At 45.7% G+C, this 18869-nt stretch overlaps 1 protein-coding gene across 1 annotated transcript in view; it reads left to right on the plus strand.

Moving 5' to 3' along the window:
- The window catches only part of LOC118931523 (dynein axonemal heavy chain 9-like), a 287535-nt gene that overhangs the window by 19138 nt on the left and 249528 nt on the right, over positions 1-18869 (plus strand). The window contains 6 exon segments of the mRNA XM_057499470.1: positions 892-1103; positions 2631-2864; positions 10165-10329; positions 11996-12112; positions 13612-13762; positions 16362-16476. Coding sequence (XP_057355453.1) covers positions 892-1103; positions 2631-2864; positions 10165-10329; positions 11996-12112; positions 13612-13762; positions 16362-16476 — 994 coding nt within the window.

The following is an 18869-nucleotide window of genomic DNA, read 5'->3' on the forward strand; positions in this document are numbered from 1 at the left end:
TAAACTCGCTCTTCTGGCTCAGTTTGTTCAATGGGCTTTGTTCAGTACCCTTTAAGTGGCCATACAGAATTAGTACCTGATGCTATGGGTTTTCCTACTTTCTGGTCTCAGACACAAGATGACTGGTGAAAGGAGCCTGTTTTGGTGGCTGCGGTCAAAGGAAATGGCGGGAGATTTTCCTAGCTTTGAAAACAAGTGGAGTCTTGCCACAGTCAGGCTGGGATACTTCTCTGTTCCCTGTGACATCTCCATATGAGCTCAATGAGATTCCTCATTAGCAAGTATTTATCAGCATCATTACCATTTATGGGACACCTGCTTTGGTCTGGGCACTGTGCTGGCTGTGTATGAAGAATCTCTCCATGCTACCTTCAAACCTTCAGAAGAACTTTCAAATTTGTTACTGTTCTGACTATTTTCAAAATTCAGAGAAGTTAAATTTAAATACGCCCAAATCATACAACAGGAAAGCACGTGAAGGCAGATCTTTCTGATTCTAAACCTTGTCCTCTGTCACCTATTCTGTGTTTCCTCAGAGATAGCAGTACAGGAATTAGCGATCACCAGGTACCTTCTACACACAGAGCACCAGAGCAGGGCCAGGAGGGCCAGGGAGAAGTCCAGATACAGGAATTTTTGTGAGATTCCTCAGATGGTTATCCTTGCTATCCAGGGGTCTTCAGATTTCAGTATTTCCTCCTTAGCGCTAGGAAGTTTTTAGGAACCAGGCTTCTCTGTCCTCAAAGTTTAAGAAGAGATTGCAGCCAGTGCTTTACAGATCTTTACTTCCCAGGCACAAGGCTCCTCTTGGTGGCTAAGACCCTCAGTGGCTATGACACGCAGTGGTTGTGAGCCTCAGCAGGGAAGGTGACCATCTCCTATTCCTTCCAGCTCTGGCAGAGGCGCAGGACATCCACATGCACCTGAGGCCACTCCACCACCACCTGGAAGCCCTTGAGAGCATGGAGTTTCCCGAGGTGAAGCCACAGCTTCAGCCTCTGCTCCACGTAGTCTGTCTCATTTGGGCCACGTGTGAGTCCTACGACTCCCCAGGGCGGCTCATGGTGCTGCTCCAGCAGACCTGCAACCTTCTCATCCAGCAGGTTGGCTGCCCCAGGATCCAGAACAACCTGTCCCTGGGGGCTGGTGCACTGAATCACAGGGAAGAGGAAAGTGTGCACTTTTTACAGGTCAGAGAATTATGGTGCAAAGGTTCTCACACTTGAATTATGTTACATCACAGCCAATAACTCCCAAAGCTGTTCTCATAGTGCTGGGATACTTGGGGGGACCAGTTTTCCTTTCCCCTCTGCGCAAGCCCTGGGGGAAAGTGAAGGGTGGGGTGGAGGAGACGAATTTTGACCTCTTTAACACCTGTGCCGATGGTCTGGCGTGAAGTCAGCAGCAGTTAGGAATGTTGCCTCTGGAGTCAGGCATCCCTGTGCCAAATACTGTATCACCACTTGGCAGCTGGGTGTGCCCTGGCAAGTTCCTTACCTGCTCTGTGCCTCACTCCACGCTCTGTGCAGGGGTGAAGAGGACTGATCTCAAAGGGCTGCTGCATGGTTGTGAGGCTCCAAGGTGATCATGTGCAGCAAGACTTACCCTGAGCCCTGCGCTGCTGGGAACTCAGTGCCTGTGAGCTACAGAGTAGCTTCTTGGGTCACACACTTCATGCTCTTCCATCTTAGGAACTCTGGTCGCAGCGGCCAGGGCAGAATGAACCACGAGGAAGCCTTAATGAGGCTTGAGCAACCTGCCCCTAAAACTGGCTTCTTTTACCTCTAAGGAACTGTAACCCTGAGAAAACAATGAACATGCTTAAAAAGTATCAAATAATAACTCACATCTATGGAGAACATTGCAGGCTGCAAAACACAGTGGCATTTTCATGATCTCGGTCACTTTCAGATGCACCCTGCGTAGGGAGAGCCTTATGAATTTATTAGTATGATTTAGGATGTGGGCTAAGGCTTAGGTTTAACAAATTGCCAAAGGTCAACCAATCCAGGGCCAGAAGCCAGTTCTTGAGCTCCTAGACCAGGACTGCATGTTTGGTAGCCAGGACTCTTTTGGTTGAAAATATAAGGAAACCCAACCAAAATTAGCATCAGCAGAATGATAATTTGTTGGCTCATGCGTAAGACTGGCTTTAGCCCTTAGATGATGCCACCAGGACCCAGTTATTTCTGCCCTCCCTGGGGTGGGGAAAGTGACTGTCTAAAGTTGCTCCACAGGCTTCCAGGTTCAAGTCTCTTGGAGACAGAGAAACAATTATAGTTCAAAGAATTCTTGCACTTGAATTATTTTACTCTAGAAAACAATTAAATCAGGAACACTTGGGAAAGAACACTGTTCTCTGTGCCACCCAGCTGGCCCAAAAGAAGTCTCACTGTGTTTTCTTACTTCTGTCCACTTATACACCCTGAGCCAATCACTGGCAATCTGGCTTGAACCCAGGTCCCAGTCCACCTCTGGAACTGAGGACAGGATCAGGTGCTTCCTGTATTATGTTTCCAAAAAATATTGCTTGGGCTAATCATTCGGTTCTGAGTTGTGGGATGGGCAAAGCTATGGGATGTCCTATACCTGCCGGCTGGCATAGTGACACTCACCTGTTTAAATTCCAGGCCTCTAATTATCTCAGCCCAGAAGACCTCTTGAGAAGTGAGGTGGAAGAAAGTCAGAGGAAACTGCAGGTCATCGTGGACACCTTGAACTTCTTCAAGCAGGTGTTTCAGGACCGAAGGGAGAATCTCCATACTTACTTTAAAGAGAACCAGGAAGTGAGGGAGTGGGACTTCCCATCTGCTTTGGTCTTTGTGCATGTGGACGGCTTCCTGGGACGACTACTCATGGTGCAGGTGAGTGTCCTTGTGCACATCAGGCTCTCAGCTCCATACAGGAGTGAGTGATCCAGAGTCAAAGGGCAAAAGAGGAAAAGGACCAGCACTACCTGGGGTGACCCTCTGCTGGCGGAACCCAGAATAAGATTCAGTCAGTCTTTGGGTTGATCATTGGACTGACCTCATGTAATGGTGGTTCTGTTAGAAGCTTAGGAAATTCTGTTCATAGACTCATTTAGGAAGAAGGCCCAAGGAATCAGTCAACTAATTCAGCTGTTTTTCTATGTACCCATAATCTTCAAACTTTGTTTCAAATTAACTCTTGCTCAGAATTCCATGTGCAAAATGCAGGTGAGCTGATCTGCATGCAGCTGGCCATTCCCACCCAGCCACTGTGTTGAACTTCTGCTGTACTCTCTCACCCTCACGGTGGCTCTGAAAACTATTAGACTGAATCCTGGTGCAAAAGAAACAGGACTTTTGCTAAAAGTTGTGACTTTCCTGCAATTTTTAAAAGGTTAATATGAACCTTAGTTTAAGGGCACGGTGAGAAAACATGAGGCTTTTTCCTTTCATTGTTTTCATCCTCAGACTTTAATATGTTTTGCTGGTCTTTTTCTACTTTACAGCTCTGCAGGGAGGGTAGTGGACATAATAAAATGAAATAATAGTTTTCCTAAAACTTACTTGAGAAATTTGGGGTCAAGTTCAAGATTACTGCGATAGCCACGGGGACCAAGAAGGAATTAGAATCATGTTTCCAGCTATGATCAGAGATTTGTGATGAAAAAGAGGGGATATGTTGAGAAGAGGCTGTAAGGAGTGGCATTAACAATGGTATTATGAGAATAAGGGTGTATGAGATTGAATATGTTGGTTTCAGTTCAGGAAGCATTGGTCTAGTGCTGGCACGGCCAGGAAAAGGGCTAGGAGCTGGGGATACAATGATGGCTGAAACCTGGTTTTGCCTGTAAGAAGCCTGGTTTAGCCAGAAAGCAGGAGAAGGTACAGAGACGAACGGAGGAGATCCAAGATGGGAAGACAGGAAACTTCACTGAGGTGTAGTGAATGCCATGATAGAAACTGAAACTGGTGTGCAAGAAACTGGGAGCAAAAACAAGAGGTCCCTGACTGAGAGGAGCTCTGAGAAAGTGTGGAGGGCAAGAGGAAATATGTTTTGAAACTGGAGTAGGAATTCTCCAGAGAAAAATGCTGGGGAAAGGCAGGGAGGCAGAGAAAATGTGTAAGCGAGAAAGCCGGAAGCCAGGTCTTAAGAAAGGCTCACCTTAAACCCTTCTCCGGATCATGGCGAGTATAAATAATTGATGTCTAGCTTTATCCTAAATGCCTCCTTTTTCTGCAGCTGTTTCCATCACCGCTCGCTTGTGTTGCGCAGCCTCTCCCCTCCCCGTCCCCATTCCTCTCCTCTCCTACATCAACCCCTCCACCAGGGCTAGCCGGGGGAGAACCTCCCCCTTCAGCCTGTCCTGCAGCCACCACAGTGGAGGCACTGCTGGCCTTGCCTGGCAGGCACCCTGGGAGGGGAGGAGAGGAGAGCACAGCTCGTAAATCGCTGTTGGCTGGAGCACACCTTTCCCTGTGCACATATGCTAATGATGTGACTTTGCATATAGACAGCTCTTCTACCATGAGGGCCCCTAATCTGCTGGGTATATTCAGTAAATATAAGTAGCGCCAGCCACCAGTCTCCCCCGGGTCATTACCCTCACAATAGTTGACTCAAAGGCTGCTGTTTCTTTCTGAATCAAGGGCACAGATGCATAAAAAGCAGTCTCCTCAGTTTAATCAGAGGATGACTTGAATGTCACCATGCTCTCTGTTGCTCTGCTGCTTCCTCTCCTGAGTTTTCCCTCCTTTGCTCTGGTTTATTTCCTTGCTCTTGGGCCAAATGCCACCCTTTCTTTTCTCTACTGCTTTTGGCTCATCCTTCTCTTCTACTTTGTTTCCTTCACTTTCTTTCTCTCTCTTGTTTTGTTTCCCCTTACCTCTGTGGTTCACCCTGAATTTCCATGCTTTTCCTTTTTCCTGTGGCTGCTCCTTTCCCCGTCCTGGTATTTCCTCCTGTCTTTCATGGTCCATCTCCCAAACCCATGCTCCAGCTCACCCCCTTGCCGCCTGGCTCCCCATCTCTTCCCTGCTCAGCCCAGCGCAGTGGACACAGGCTATTGATTACCCAAACATATTTCATGCAACCCTTTAGTTAACATTCTGTGTATCTCTGTGATCAATGCCTGTTTGAAATGGGATTAATCTGCTTCTGTGCAGCAAGAATTAGGATGAACCCAGCCTTATTCATACCTCTTACTGTTCTAATGCGTCCAATATGTGGCTGCCAAGATGTGGGCAGCTGCAATTAACAAATGCACGAAGCCAAGTTAATAAAATGACATGGATGCATTTATGCTTCTGCATGTTTGTGTCCAGGGCTATGTTGTGAAGGGCTGGTTTTCATCTCCTTAGTTCTTTTGGCCCTTTTTTTTTTTTTCTGATTTGTGTTGTTTTTCCTCTCTCTCTCTCTCTCTCTCTCTCTCTCTCTTATTCGAAAAAGTTTTATTTTGCAGATTGCCACTTCCCTCTGGGTGCCTGCTAAAAGGAAGTGGGGTGGGGTGGGGTGGGGAGGGGGCCACTCAGCAGGTCTGCGCTGTGTGGAGTTGCTGAGTTCTCAGGATACCATCCTCCTCCTCTGCATCCCAGTCATGACACAGGTCATTTCTTACAGAGCCAACCACTGAGGAAGGGAAAGAATGGGGAAAAAAAGAACTAACATGTTTCAAGAGCGCATCTCTAGCCTGTATCCTTACGGTCATCAAAAAATCGAATTATTGATACCTGCACTTTAAGAAATGAGCGCAGTTGAGAATGACACATACATTAACATGCCCACAGTTCCTCAGCTGAGGTTGGTGTAGCTAAGATTGTACCCAGAGGCTTGCGGCTGCGTGGATTGTCTCCCCGCCTCACTCAGCTGTCCCCCAGGGAGTTCTCAAGGTCCGCTTCCATCCCCTGCCCTGTGAGTATCCCAGGCTGGTTCTCTGGTTCCATCTGCCCTTGTTCATTCTGCCTTTGCACACTCTGTTTTTACCACATGATGTCTGGATCTTTTTTCCTAAATAAACCATTTGGCTTAAATTATCATTCCCATTTAATGAGAGGGCCTTGTTAGACTTGATGACTTACACAGGAAATCACCAAATTATATAAAATCTTTGTAATTTGAATGAATAGTCAAAAATCTAAGGGAAAAGAGTCATTCAGCTGCCTCTTGAATCCTTCCTTCACCCTTCGGGCTTGATGCTCCAGCACACACTCACATTCACACATACCTCACACACCGTGCCACACACACACATGCACCAGGCACAGCTCTTATGAACACACATACCACACCTGTGCACACAGATCACCACCTGTGCACATTGTGTGCTGCACATACACATACCCCACAACACATACATACACACAGACCACATATACTACCACCCCCACCCCCTGGATACATACATACTCACATCACACACCCACACAGAGTTCATTTTTGTGCCATAATATTATAGATACAGCAGATCCCCTGTTTATGTTTCTGCCTGCAGTCTCCTCCCTCCAAACAATGCAGTAAGCAGCTTGGAGAGAACCCTTATTTCTTTCATTATAAAATTGCTGTAAAGCTGTGACTCACTTGGAGACAAAATGATTTCCTGCTGAGGCTTTATGCGAGGTGATTAGCAGGGAGATAGGTAGGTAATAAGCTGACCTAATATACCCTGCTTTTTCCTTTGCTTTTTCCACCATCTCCAGCCACTCTGCTTCTTTTCTTTCCGGGCCTAATTGGGATGGCTTCTCTTTCAGGCTGCCCTAAGTGTGTGGTCATGTAGGAGACCATTAGCTGCATAAGGTCGGCCTCTGTCGAAAGGTAAAGAAAACAGTATTTTCCCCAACGACCTTTTGAGATTTTCATCTATGAATGTCAGCTTTGTGTTCTCCCTTAATGAATTCTGAAGACATTTCTTTTAAGCTGTGGTATGGCCTCTCCTTCCAGAATGGGCTTGTGCTTGTGGGACTTGCCATTATTCCTGATTTTGATTCTCTGCCCCACGGGCCGTGGCATGAATGGAACCTTCCCCCACCACCCCCTGTAAAAGTTGTACAGCTTTTCATAAGAATAGGACCTACTCGGTCCAGTCAGCCGTCTGGGACCCTGTGTTCTTTGTGGCATCCGTCTGGAAACGCACATCTGTTTATCAGCCATGATCCACCTTTCATCCATCACCAGATCCAATGACATCAGGGTAAAGATAATTAATTACGGTGGCTACTGTTTACTGAAGTCACACCAAGGCAGTCTGCATGTAACTCAGTAACCCCACAGCAAGTTGGGAATTGAGTCCATCTACAAGTTGGAAAAGTAAGCGTCTTGCTTTAAGCCATATAAACCCTGGGGACTTTTAGCCCTTGATCTGGGGCACCTTCCACAAGGCCTATACCCCTGAAGTTGACATTTTCAGCCTGTATGTACCACAGTGAATTTCATGTGTTTACTACTGTGGTGAATAAAAATGGATATTTAAAAAATACCATTTAAACCTCCTATTGGTGTAAATTGCCTTTTATCTTCCTTGTGAGGACTTCTAAATAAAAAATGAGAAGAACTTACATTTAAATATTTTAAGACACAAAGATACAGTCACCATCATTATGATGAATCTGTTTCTGCAGTTGTAAAACGGTTTCCTGCCTGATTCAGAAATCTTCTCTACAATAGTTCTGATGTCAAACTTCTACTAAAATCCATCCTCATAAGGAGAGCTTACTACCTCTCTTAGCAGCCCATTCTACAATTGGACATCGCTGTATATCAGATGGTTCTGTCTTTATTAAGTGGAAAACCACATGAAATTGTTATTTCTTATAGGTCAAAATACTACAAGAAATCTTATAAGTTCAGCCTACAAGTTGAGCCTGAACTTGCTTCCTTGTCCTGTTCACCCATTTGCCTTAGTTCTTGCCTCAGAGAAGCAGCACGCAAGGTTCTACCTTGAGCTTTTGGCCAAATGCATTTGAAGGCGCAGTTTAGCCTTGGTTTAGAATTCTCTCCTCTTGTCTAGTTTTTCCTATTTTCTCCAATTGCTCCTGAGATCATGGTTCCTAGGTTCTCTACCACCTTTTCACCTTGTCCTAGAGGTACTACTGTAGCTGTTAGAGTTCAAAGATCATATATTCATTCATTCCACAAATAATTCTTCAGTGTCCAGGTCTCTTCCAGGGACTGAAGGGGGCTAAATAATATATTATAATGCCAGAGCATGGTAAGAGCTCTGGAGAAAGCTTAAGCAGGGCAACAGAGCACAGAGAGTCCAGAGGAAAGAAGGAGTAGTATGGGGGGCTCATTTATTAGGGGAGTAAGGAAAGGTCTAAGACCTTGAATTGAACCTCAGGTAAATGTGTTGCCCATCATGTGTTTGTTAAGTTACATAAAGTAATGTAAATATGTGTCCTTTTTGGTGATAGAGTTTCTCCCAAAATAGAATGATTAAATAAACATTTCTCTAATATCTATGATATATCTGTTAGATCGGAGATGGAACACCTCCCAGTGACCAGCCAAAACCATGCCTTAAGTATTCCTGAGGAAAAAAAAAATAGTGTAACAAAATTATAGTCTAGTTTTCTGATGTAATCAAACATATCAAGATGCATCTTTCTTTTAAAATGGTTAGAGAATATTTCCTAAAAATTGAAATTGACATCCATGGGATGATGAAAAATTGGTAACCCAGGTGACATTCCATGGCAGGCACAAATACATTTCTCCTGTAACACTGATTCCAACTAAGCACTTGTTAAATGACTTAATTACTACTTAAGTCAATATCACTTAAGTAAAATTCATTTCAGCTTTCTTCCCAGTATATAAAGTTGAACGTATTTTTAAATAAAAAACTGACCCATTTCCCACGATCAGTGGCAAGAGCCTCTGGTTTGGGTGTATATCTTCCTCTGCTAGGCTGGTTCTTTCTTCTCTCTCACTTCAGCTACTTGCTGATAGCCATGCCTGAACATAGCTGAGCTAAAAAGCATTGCCAGGTGGCTTCCCAAGATTGCCTGCATGCCCCCTGCCAACCTGGGGGAGCCACTTCTTACCACTTCCCAGTGCCTCTGTTACTTCTATTGAAGTTGGTGTCCCCACAAGAGAAAGGAGCTGGACAGCCCTCCGCAATCCTGAGGGGTCACCCATTGGCAGTGGCTGTGGGCAGAGGGCATATCCCAGGACCCTGTGGGGTTTTCAGCATCGTGATACAGTGTTCCTCCTTCTTGCCCTTCAAAATTCCTCAGAGTAAAACACCCTCTCCTAGGGGGCCCCGCCACATGTTTGCCAAAATCACACAAAGATAACTTTTATTTCCCTCTCTCCTATTGAAGAGGCATGCTCATAGGCTGGAAGTTGTAATGGGAAGAACATCTTGGTGTGGAGGTTTTTATGTGAGATATAAACACAATCTGTCATGTGAGTGTGTTCTGGAGGCTGCTGCCCTATCAGCTTTTTCGGTGGACTTGGGAGGGTTTCTCCCCAAGGCTTTGGGTTGCACTGTCCACCTTCACTTTATTCTGAGCTCAGCTGGGACACTGGCATGTCAATAGCAGAGATAGTAATACACACTTACTGAGTATTTACTGTGTGCCAGGCACTGGTCTAAATTCTAAGCCTGCGCTGACTTACTTACCTCTTACTATATTATCCCCTTCCAGGTGAAGAAACCCAATGCAGAGATGTCAAGTAATTGCCCACTGTCACCCAGCTGACTGCAGGGTGTATCACACTGCATGTACTTGGCAAGAGCAGCCCGCAGGTTTCTTTTCTTGCTGAGAACTATTGGAAAGATCCGCTTTCCTCTCAATATCCCTCCAGGTAGCTGCCATTCTAAAACCAGATACAATGGTCTTTTTTAAATAGAGTTTTTAAAAAATCAGTAGTAAAGCCACTAGTTACGTAAATGATGTTATTATATTTTAGTATTTATAAGAGGACACAAAAAAGAAACAGATATAAATCTGATTTTTTGTTTGTGTGAATTTTGTCTATCTGTACTTTCTGCTTTGCGATTGAGTTTAGCCAGGAGTTATTTATAACCACCCAATCTAATAATAAGGTTACAAAACTAATCAGGCTTCACATTTTCCTAAGCAACCACCACTCCCACATGATTCCCAGCTCTTACCATACTAATCTGAGTGTTATCTGCTGTTGTTATCATCATAATTATCATTATTATTTTAATTCTTTTATGAATTGTCCCTGTAGGATCTTCTGAACACAACCTTGGACTTCCACAAACTGGGAAAGCTTGAATTTAGGGGCATCAGAGGGAAAGCCCTGAGTCAGCAGATTCAGCAAATGTACGAGGAATTTCAAGAGATGCACAGGGTCTTCTCAGAATCTTATGACTGCTTGGACCCCCAAAGCACGGTAGGGCTTGGAAGGGCCTACCTGCAAGCTTTTCTCTCTCAGATGCCTCCAGCCTGTAGAGTCTGGGTATTCCCTTACATTTTTCCTGTGCATTTCTTTTGGCTCCGGAGTCCATGGTTTGATCAAGAGAGACCGCTCCTAATTATTCTTTGTGTCGGGAGAAAGATCAGGGAGGGCCCTTCCAGCTCTTTACTATTCCAGGGCTTCAGGGATGCTGAGATGAGTATAGGCTGATCTCAGAGGCCCCGGCTGCAGGTTGCTCTGCCTCTTTCAAAGCTTTAAGCTTCCAGCAGTGACTGCTACACAAAGGCGAGGCATCCCTGGGCAGAGTTTTATTCGTGGAGTGGGGAGGCATAAGTGATACAGTAGTTTCTTATCTGTTTTTTTGATCTAACCCTGGCTTCTGAGAGAGTAAGCCCTCAGGAAGGCCAGAGTTTTCCAGGACTGGGACACAAGAATCCACATCTTACCTGCAGCCCAGGGACTCTCAGACCTGTGAGTCCAAGTCCGAAGTAGAGACAAAGATGCGAAAGGGCCAATACCGAGCAGCAGACGGAGCTCCCTGAAGAGGGAGTGGCTGGGTTCTGGAGAAGGAATTTTAAGAGTACTTGAGGGAAGAAGAAGGAAACTGGAGGCTTGGAGCACCTTCAGACAGCGGGAGATTTTAGTTGGCCAAACCCCATAGTCACCACTTCCTAAAAATTCCATTAATCTAAAGAAGGAAGGAAAAAAAAAGGTGGACTACAAAGTAGAATATATTCCATGTGTTTCCTAACACTATGGTAAAACAAAACAAAACAAAATTCTAGGCATAGGGAAACATACTACAATGTTCATGTGGCTGGGCTAGGGAAGTAGGAAAATACTATGTTTTTAATTTTTCTTTGTCTTTTCATCAGAGTATGCATTCCTGTTATAAAGCAATAATAGCCAATAATAATCATTCCACAAATTAGAGGTTTGAGTTAACAAAGTTTCTCTGAAAATTGCTACATTCTAAGAAAGAGAACAGCCTTTAGGTTGCCAAATGAAATGCAGTAATTGGGGCATGCTCATACTAAAAACGATATTCAGTGATCTGAAATTTAAACGTAGCTGTGTGTCCTGTATTTTTATTTGCTAACTTTGGCAACCTCAGGAACAATGGTTAGCTGCTGTCTCAACCAATTCAGATGCACTTAGAAGAAATGGTGTGTATTAGTTTAGTAACTTTGTTCCTCATGGCCAGATTAGTTTGTTTACAGTGAAAAAATAGGATTTTGACTCAAGGGAGGAAGGAAAGCAGATGGTTAGGATGGAATAACCCTGTGGCTGGGGCTGTTGTGCTGAGGCAGCCCTCACAGCGGCATGAGCTGGGGCTGTGGATGACAGAGAAGGGGCTTCAGGAGGGGACAGGTGACACAGAAAGGGAGGTGACAGGGTGCTGGCCTCACACTTGACTCCCTTTGTCCTTTTGTCTAGAGTATCTGGGGACAAAAATGCTGCAATGATAGGGTAACTGATGACCTACAGGGATAACAACTAAGTCACACCAAGGCGAATTTTAGAAAATTAAAATAAATCCTTGGTATAACTGACTGAAATACAAAGGTTGATAGTAAAGAGCATAGTGGGATTGGCCTTTAGAAAATTATGTTTTCCTTATGTCCATATGCTGTCTCTTTAGGAATTTGAAAATGATATGTCTGAATTTAACCAGAGAGTAGAAGAACTCGACCAAAGCCTGGGGACTATCTTTATTCAAGCCTTCGATGACGTGCCCAGTTTGGAGCATTCCTTTAAGGTTTGTGCAGTCGCATGGACCCTGTGCCCGATTCTTCCCCCCCCCCTCATCCGAATAGAGTAAGGATGCTCTTCCAACAGTTTTGTTCCTGGTATTAATTAATTAATATCAGATATTAATTGTTCCTGATAGTTCATTGTAGCTGTCCTGGGGCCAGGGAGTGTGCAGAACTGGGTTTCTCAGGTTGATTATGAAAAATTATGCATTTCTGAAAACATGATGAGGAAGAAATATTTTTCAAAAGAGCTTCTTTTGGAACGGGCTCTTTGGGCCTTATCAGTAGGGTGCCAATTAGAAGTGAAGAAGTCTAATGGTCACTGTCCTGAAACTGTGGCTGTGCAGGACAAGTGGCTACTTAATCACTGCTGTCAGGTTGGTTCAAGCTGGAACAAACCACCTGCCATGTAAATGCTTACAGAGTTCAAGCACAAGTAACTAGACTAAGAAGACCTGTGTCCTTGCCCTATGATGCCCAGATCAGATGGTACAAGCACATGGAGGGGAAGGTTTAGGATGATGAGCAGATAAACAGCTGCATAACTGAGAATTCTGAGGCATGAGGCATGAAGATGTAGTAGAACATGATAAGTCTTCTATGGACTATGAGGAGACCTATTCTGTAAAGCCTTCAGGCTTAGAACCAGAACTAATCAGTGCAAGTTACAATGAGCAGATTCTGGCTCAACAGGGGAAAGAGATTTTTGTCAAAACTGCTCAAAGATGGAATAGACTTCCTTGAGAAGTTAAGTTTCAAGTGATTGAAAATATCTAAAACATAAAGTGGATGAATGGGGGACAATTGAAGAACAAGCTTAAACTCAGTTTGGGTGTCCCTATGCTCTTCTAGAATACTGGGGCCCTCAAATTGCCAGGTTCATTAGCCACTGAGGGTGTTGAGTGTGTGTGTGTGTGTGTGTGTGTGTGTGTGTGTATGTGTCCCCTTTAATAAATACCTGCTACCTGCTGTTCCGTAACTTGCATAGGAAGACTCTTGGGACTCCTCTCTCCAAGCATTTGTTAGTTCTTAGAAATTTGTCAGATATTTGTTAGAATTGGTTCTCTCTGAAAGTTTTTCTTGCTCTCACTCTCAGACTTTAGCCTTCTAAATTCTCCCCAACATCCAGCCCACTTAGCATTTTTTTTTCCATATCCATTTTTACCCTCTTGCTCTATTTTTGGTCATATTTTATGTAGATCAGCTTAACCTTTCTGACATTTCTAGTTTTCTCTTTGTTTTGTCCTTTATCCAGATTCTTACAACACAAGAGGGTCTGGTAGGTAATTCAACAGATAGGAGTCCTTCTTTAGAAGCAAAGGACAGGGGGGTGGACTATGAATACCCACCAATTAATGATTATTGATCCAGTTGCCCAATAACAATTTCCTGACTCTCTTACTTTGGTAGGCATGTGAAAGAAAAGCCAGAGAATAAGATTTATGTAACCACAGAAAGGTTGAATCTGTGACTTTCTCCTCTTCTTTCTCCGCCTCCTCTGTAGCTCATAGACATAGCAGGAAAGCTCCTTGAAAGACCACCAGTAGCACAGGATGTAGCCGATAAATACCTGGTGCTCATCCAAATGTTCAACAAAGACCTGGATGCAGTGAGAATAATCTACAGTCAGCATGTCCAGGAGGAGGCAGAATTCGGTAGGCTTGATGCCAGGGGGATGGGGTGTGGAAGGGGAGGTTCCATTCCGGGTAAGGGTGTGCTTCACTCCTATTGTATTTATTAACTGTTCACTGTGTATCCATGACATTTCCAAGAAAAGCAAGCACAGCCTTCTTACCTGAAGTTCCAGACCCTCTTGGGTGATTTTAGAGTGCACTGAACTGCACATTTCCCTGTGTCTGGGGCTGAGATTGGCAGGCTGACGCAGAGCAGTGACGTCTTGATGGCTTCTAGTTCATTGAGACCTTAGCATAACGTATGAGTTGACCCTCGATCCATGTTGCCACACTGATTAATCTCCAACATACCTCAACCCACAATAGATTTTCACATGCCTGAGAAAAGTTGCTGATCTGTTCCAATGCCATAGCAACCATGCTTCTGGGGGGAGGAACCAGCGGGAGCCTGACAAAGGGTGGTCCCATGCCGAGATGTGATGGCTCTATTTTTATTGCAGTTCTTAATCTTACCTGTTTGAAAGTTAAACACAAGATCAGTTCAGCTTTACAAACATTTATTTGATCTTTGCTGTATGCAGGACACATTTGTAGACATTGTATGCAGAGACAGGCCATACTAAGGGATAGACTAGTCCTTCAAGGAACCCACCATCCCTGAACAGAGTGAACAATAACACATAGCAGAGTATAAGTAGTGCTCGATTTGAGTCCTAAAGAACCATAACAAAACAAGATGAACTGTGGCTGGAAGATTCAAGGGAGAGTGTGTGGAGGAGGTAGCAAGAGGCAGAGCCCTGAAAGGGGGCATGGGCAGCCCACGCCTCTAAAGCAAAGACAGAGGAGGATGCAGAAGGTGCTCAGTCAGACCTGCTTGTAGCCAAACAAGGTGTAAGGAGAGAGATCAGGGCAGCCCTGGAGTTTGGGCTGGGTTGTGAAGTGCTCTGAGTACCATATTAAAGAACCCAGAATTCACTATTCAGGCAATGGGAAATTATCCAAGGTTTTTAAGTATTGGAGTGGCAGGAGCACTCTGTCTATAAACAGGTTTCATAGTCTGGCTATTAAGAATGCTTCCAGTTAAGAAGCTATTCTCAGGAAATCTGTTGTCCCCAGCTTTATGTGGAATAATCCTCATGACTTCATCCAGTCAGACATGGAATTCAAAAACTCAGATACCTTCAGAGGCCATATTAGTTTTCCATTCCTGCCTGACACATCATCTCAACCTAGTGTCTTAAAACCACACACATCTTCGCTCTTCTGCAGGCCAGAAGCCCTGAGTGGTATGCCTTGGTTCTCCACTCAGAGAATCACGAGGCTGGAATCAAGGTATCAGCCAGGCCGAGTTCTCATCTGAAGGCTTGGGGGAACAAACCACTTCTGAGCCCATTCTTGCTGGTGGAATCCAGTTCCTTGTGACTGTAGGACCGAGGTCTCCATTTCCTTGTTGACTGCCAGCTGAGGGCCACTCAGCAACAGAAAGAGCTCCCATTCCTTACCAGCTGGCAAGGCTATGTAGCTGCCTCCATCTTCAAACCAGTAAAGGCACAATAAATCCTTCTCATGCTTCAGATCCCTGACTTCCTCTTCTGCTACAGAAAACTCTCTGCTTTTAAGGGCTCAGCTGATTAAGACAGGCCTGCGAGGAGCCTCTCCCTTTTGCCGTACAAGATAACATCATCACAGGAGTGACCATCTCACTGGTACCCACACTTCAGGAGGAGAGGATTATGCGAGGATGCGGTGTCATCCTAGAATTTTGCCTACCATGGGGGCCAAGCAGAAAAATGGCAGTAATGGATCTGGGCTGAGCGTGAGACATCAGAGTGGGGATGGCCAGGGTAAACTAAATGACGGGGCCCCGTTCAGCTCCACTTGCCAGTTGGAAGTGGCTGCTGATTGTTGCCAGATCTTCCAATTTTACGAGGGAAGCTGGAAACTGACTTTTTTTCAAAAAACAAAATCTTATAATTGTTAAATCTGGGCCACTAATTGTAAGTAAACAAACCCACTGTGTGAATTAAAATAAGAATAACCAGGCAGTGCTAACTCTGGGCAAGTGCTTCACAGTCCACATGGCCTGTCTCACTTATAATCTTACTAGATTCTAATAGGAACCCTGAGGTTATTATTCCCATTTTATAGATGAAAAGATTGAGCCCCAGAGAGATTATGTTGTCTGTTTAAGGCAGCATTTCTCAAGCCTGACTGTGCAATTAGGATCCTCTCAAGAGGTTTTTAAAAAAATACAGGTGGGCTGGGCACTGCCCCCACCACCCAGATCAATTAAATCTGAATGGCGAGGGAGGGGCCCAGGTGATGCCGATGGGCAGCCGGGCTGAAAGTCACTGCTGTGAGGTCAGAAAACCAGCGGGTGGTAGAGCTGCCTGGGGACCTCTGTCCTCTGACTCTGTTCAGTGTTCTCCCCAAGGTCACACTTCCTTATTCCTTAGCAGAACATGGTGATCTTGCAGGAACACCCCATCTCAGTGTGAGCACAGGTGACCTTAGCATGTGGAGGTAGACGAGGCCAAAAGCAGAGGCTGGAGGTGTTCCTGGGGCAGAGTGGGGCAGGCAGCTACAGCCTCCCTTCAGTCTGGCTGTGCTGTGTCCCCAGGGTTCTCCTCAGTGCACAAGAACATGCCCACTGTGGCTGGGGGTCTCTGCTGAGCGCAGGAGCTCAGACAGTGCATTCAGGGACCCTTCACCAACTTTGGATCCATCACACATCCATGAGTATCTTATTCTCAAAGGCAGGTGGTTTTAGGCTTCTGCTGCTGCTCTGAATTTTGAGTGTTAGTAGAAATGCAACTCACTAAGACACAAAAATCATACTCATTTCTTTTCATTTCCTGCAATCGCCCAGTGTCTAGTCCATTTGGGCTGCTGTAACAAAATACCACAGACGGGGTGGCTTATAAGCATCAGCAGTATGTTTGCCACAGTCTGGAAGCTGGGAAGTCCAAAATCAAGGTGCTGACAAATACAGTGTCTGGTGAACGGCTTCCTGTTTCATAACGGCTGTCTTCTCACTCTGCTCACATGGCAGAGGGGTCTCTGTGAAGCCTCTTCTACAGGCCACTAATCCCATTTGCAAGGGCTCCACACTCATGACCTAAGCACCTTGCAAAGGCCCCGCTTCCAGACACTGTCACCCTGGGGATCAAGCTTCACAGGACTTTTGGGGGGACATAAACCTTTAGTCTACAGCAACCACATAGCTGTTGGCCAAACAGTAACAAGATTGATATATTGGACTAATTAGGGGGCCTCTTGGTGTTAAATGAAGCTTAATGGACCACGGCCTGACCCTTTCTGCTCCACGAGGTTCCTTTTCAGAGGAAAATGAGTCAGAATTTTCAAGCCCCCTGGAATTCCTCCTCACAGCTCCCTCTGACACAATGTCTCTTTGGAGGCTGCTGGAAAACAATGAAGCCCAGTGTCAAGCATGGCGTAAGGACTTTATGTATGCATCAGAATCCCTTGGGTGCCTATAAAAACACAGATCCCAGGCTCACCCCTCACCCACTGGATCCCAGTCCTGGGATAGGGCCTGTGAGTCCACTTCCTCGGCAAGCCTCCCCAGGATTCTGACAACTGACGGGGTTGGAGACCTGTGACCTACCTCATAGCTGCATCTGGAAGTCAGGCTAGTGAGTGCCTCTTGACTTGCTAGAAGCGAGAAAGAACATTTTGCCATGTTCAAGATGCTTTCTCTGGAGGCCAGTCTTTCCCTGAGCCCTCTCTCTAAAGGCTCAGTCTCGTCTAGAGCACCCAGCTTTGGCAAACACAACAGCAACAAAGGAAGTGGAGTCTGGACATTGGCGTTATGGGCATTTTGATGCTAGGAAGGGCTTTAGAGACCCCCAAGACCAAATGCTTTCAGGGGCCTGGAAGACAGTGCAAGACAGCCGGGAGGGAGCCCTGAGGGAATGCCATCCAGCCTGGCGAGCAGAAGAGCAGACTCAGTGTGAGCAATCTCCAGACTGTTGGAGAGAAGCTAAAAATCTGGATTTGTATGTGAAATCCTCTATTTCAAAATTCTCAAGTATTCTACATTTTATCAGACTCCACACAGATCACACAATCACGCTCCTGGGGCAGGTCTGAAGTGTCATGGGGTAGGAGGGCGGCAACCATCTGCAGCATCTGCTCTGATCTGAGTGGGAGCTTTGTTTTGCAGATGAAGAAACTGAGAGAAGCAGAAATGAGGTGACAGGCCTAAATTCACAAAGAAAGGCAAGGAAAGAACTGAAACAAGAGCCTGAGGCTCAGGGCTCCTAGCCCAGAGCTCTTCCCAGGGGCCCCTACCATGGGAAGCTTGGTGGCAGGGAGAAGATGTGAGTGGGTGGGGAGGAGTGGGTCTGCTTCTAGGAAAGTAGACTGCAGTAGCTGCCTGTGGTCTAGTTCTCTTGAAGCAGACTCCAACGTGTGTGTGCAGGAATTCAGAGATGCTCTTGGGAACAGCATCTGGGGGTTAGGGGAAGGGATTGGTCAGAGGGAGAAGTGAGCTGTGGTACAGTTGCAACAAGGCCTCAGCCCATTTATGGGGAACTCTGGCCCTCTGGCATTGCCGGGTCTCCTACTCCCACATTAGCTAGTTGCTGGATGTCAGCTGTCCTGGGAGGGGCCCTACTTGGGGCAACATGGCTTTTTCTGGCTGAGGCTATTCCCAAAGAGAGAGGCAGCCATGCTTCCTCTCAGCTGCCTGGGCCCGGGATGGGCCCTGAATGGCACCCCACTGTGTCCCCTACAATTCCCATGGATATGCCATTGGTTTTAAAAATGAATTCACATTTGTCTTGCACTCTCTCTATATAAATTGGTTAATTAAAGTGTTTTAGATGCCTCACCATGAAGTGCAGTCTACATACAGGCAGTCAGTCCTCATTCCTATGACCTCTTGGGCCTTCTGGCCAATGCCACAGACCCCCCGTGTGAGAAGCCCATCTCTCCTCTAGCCTCTTTCTGTTCCAGATATGAACCTGAGATCTTGGATCATGAACCTTGCAGAAATCCCACAGCTTAAGAGGGGAGCCCACCCCCTGGTCCAAAGCCCTTTCTACTTCTTACTGCCTGGCAGCCGCATCTGCTCAGTCACCATGTAAGGGAACTAAGCACCTGG

Source organism: Manis pentadactyla, chromosome 4, assembly GCF_030020395.1.
Source record: "Manis pentadactyla isolate mManPen7 chromosome 4, mManPen7.hap1, whole genome shotgun sequence".
Classification (NCBI taxonomy): Eukaryota; Metazoa; Chordata; class Mammalia; order Pholidota; family Manidae; genus Manis; species Manis pentadactyla.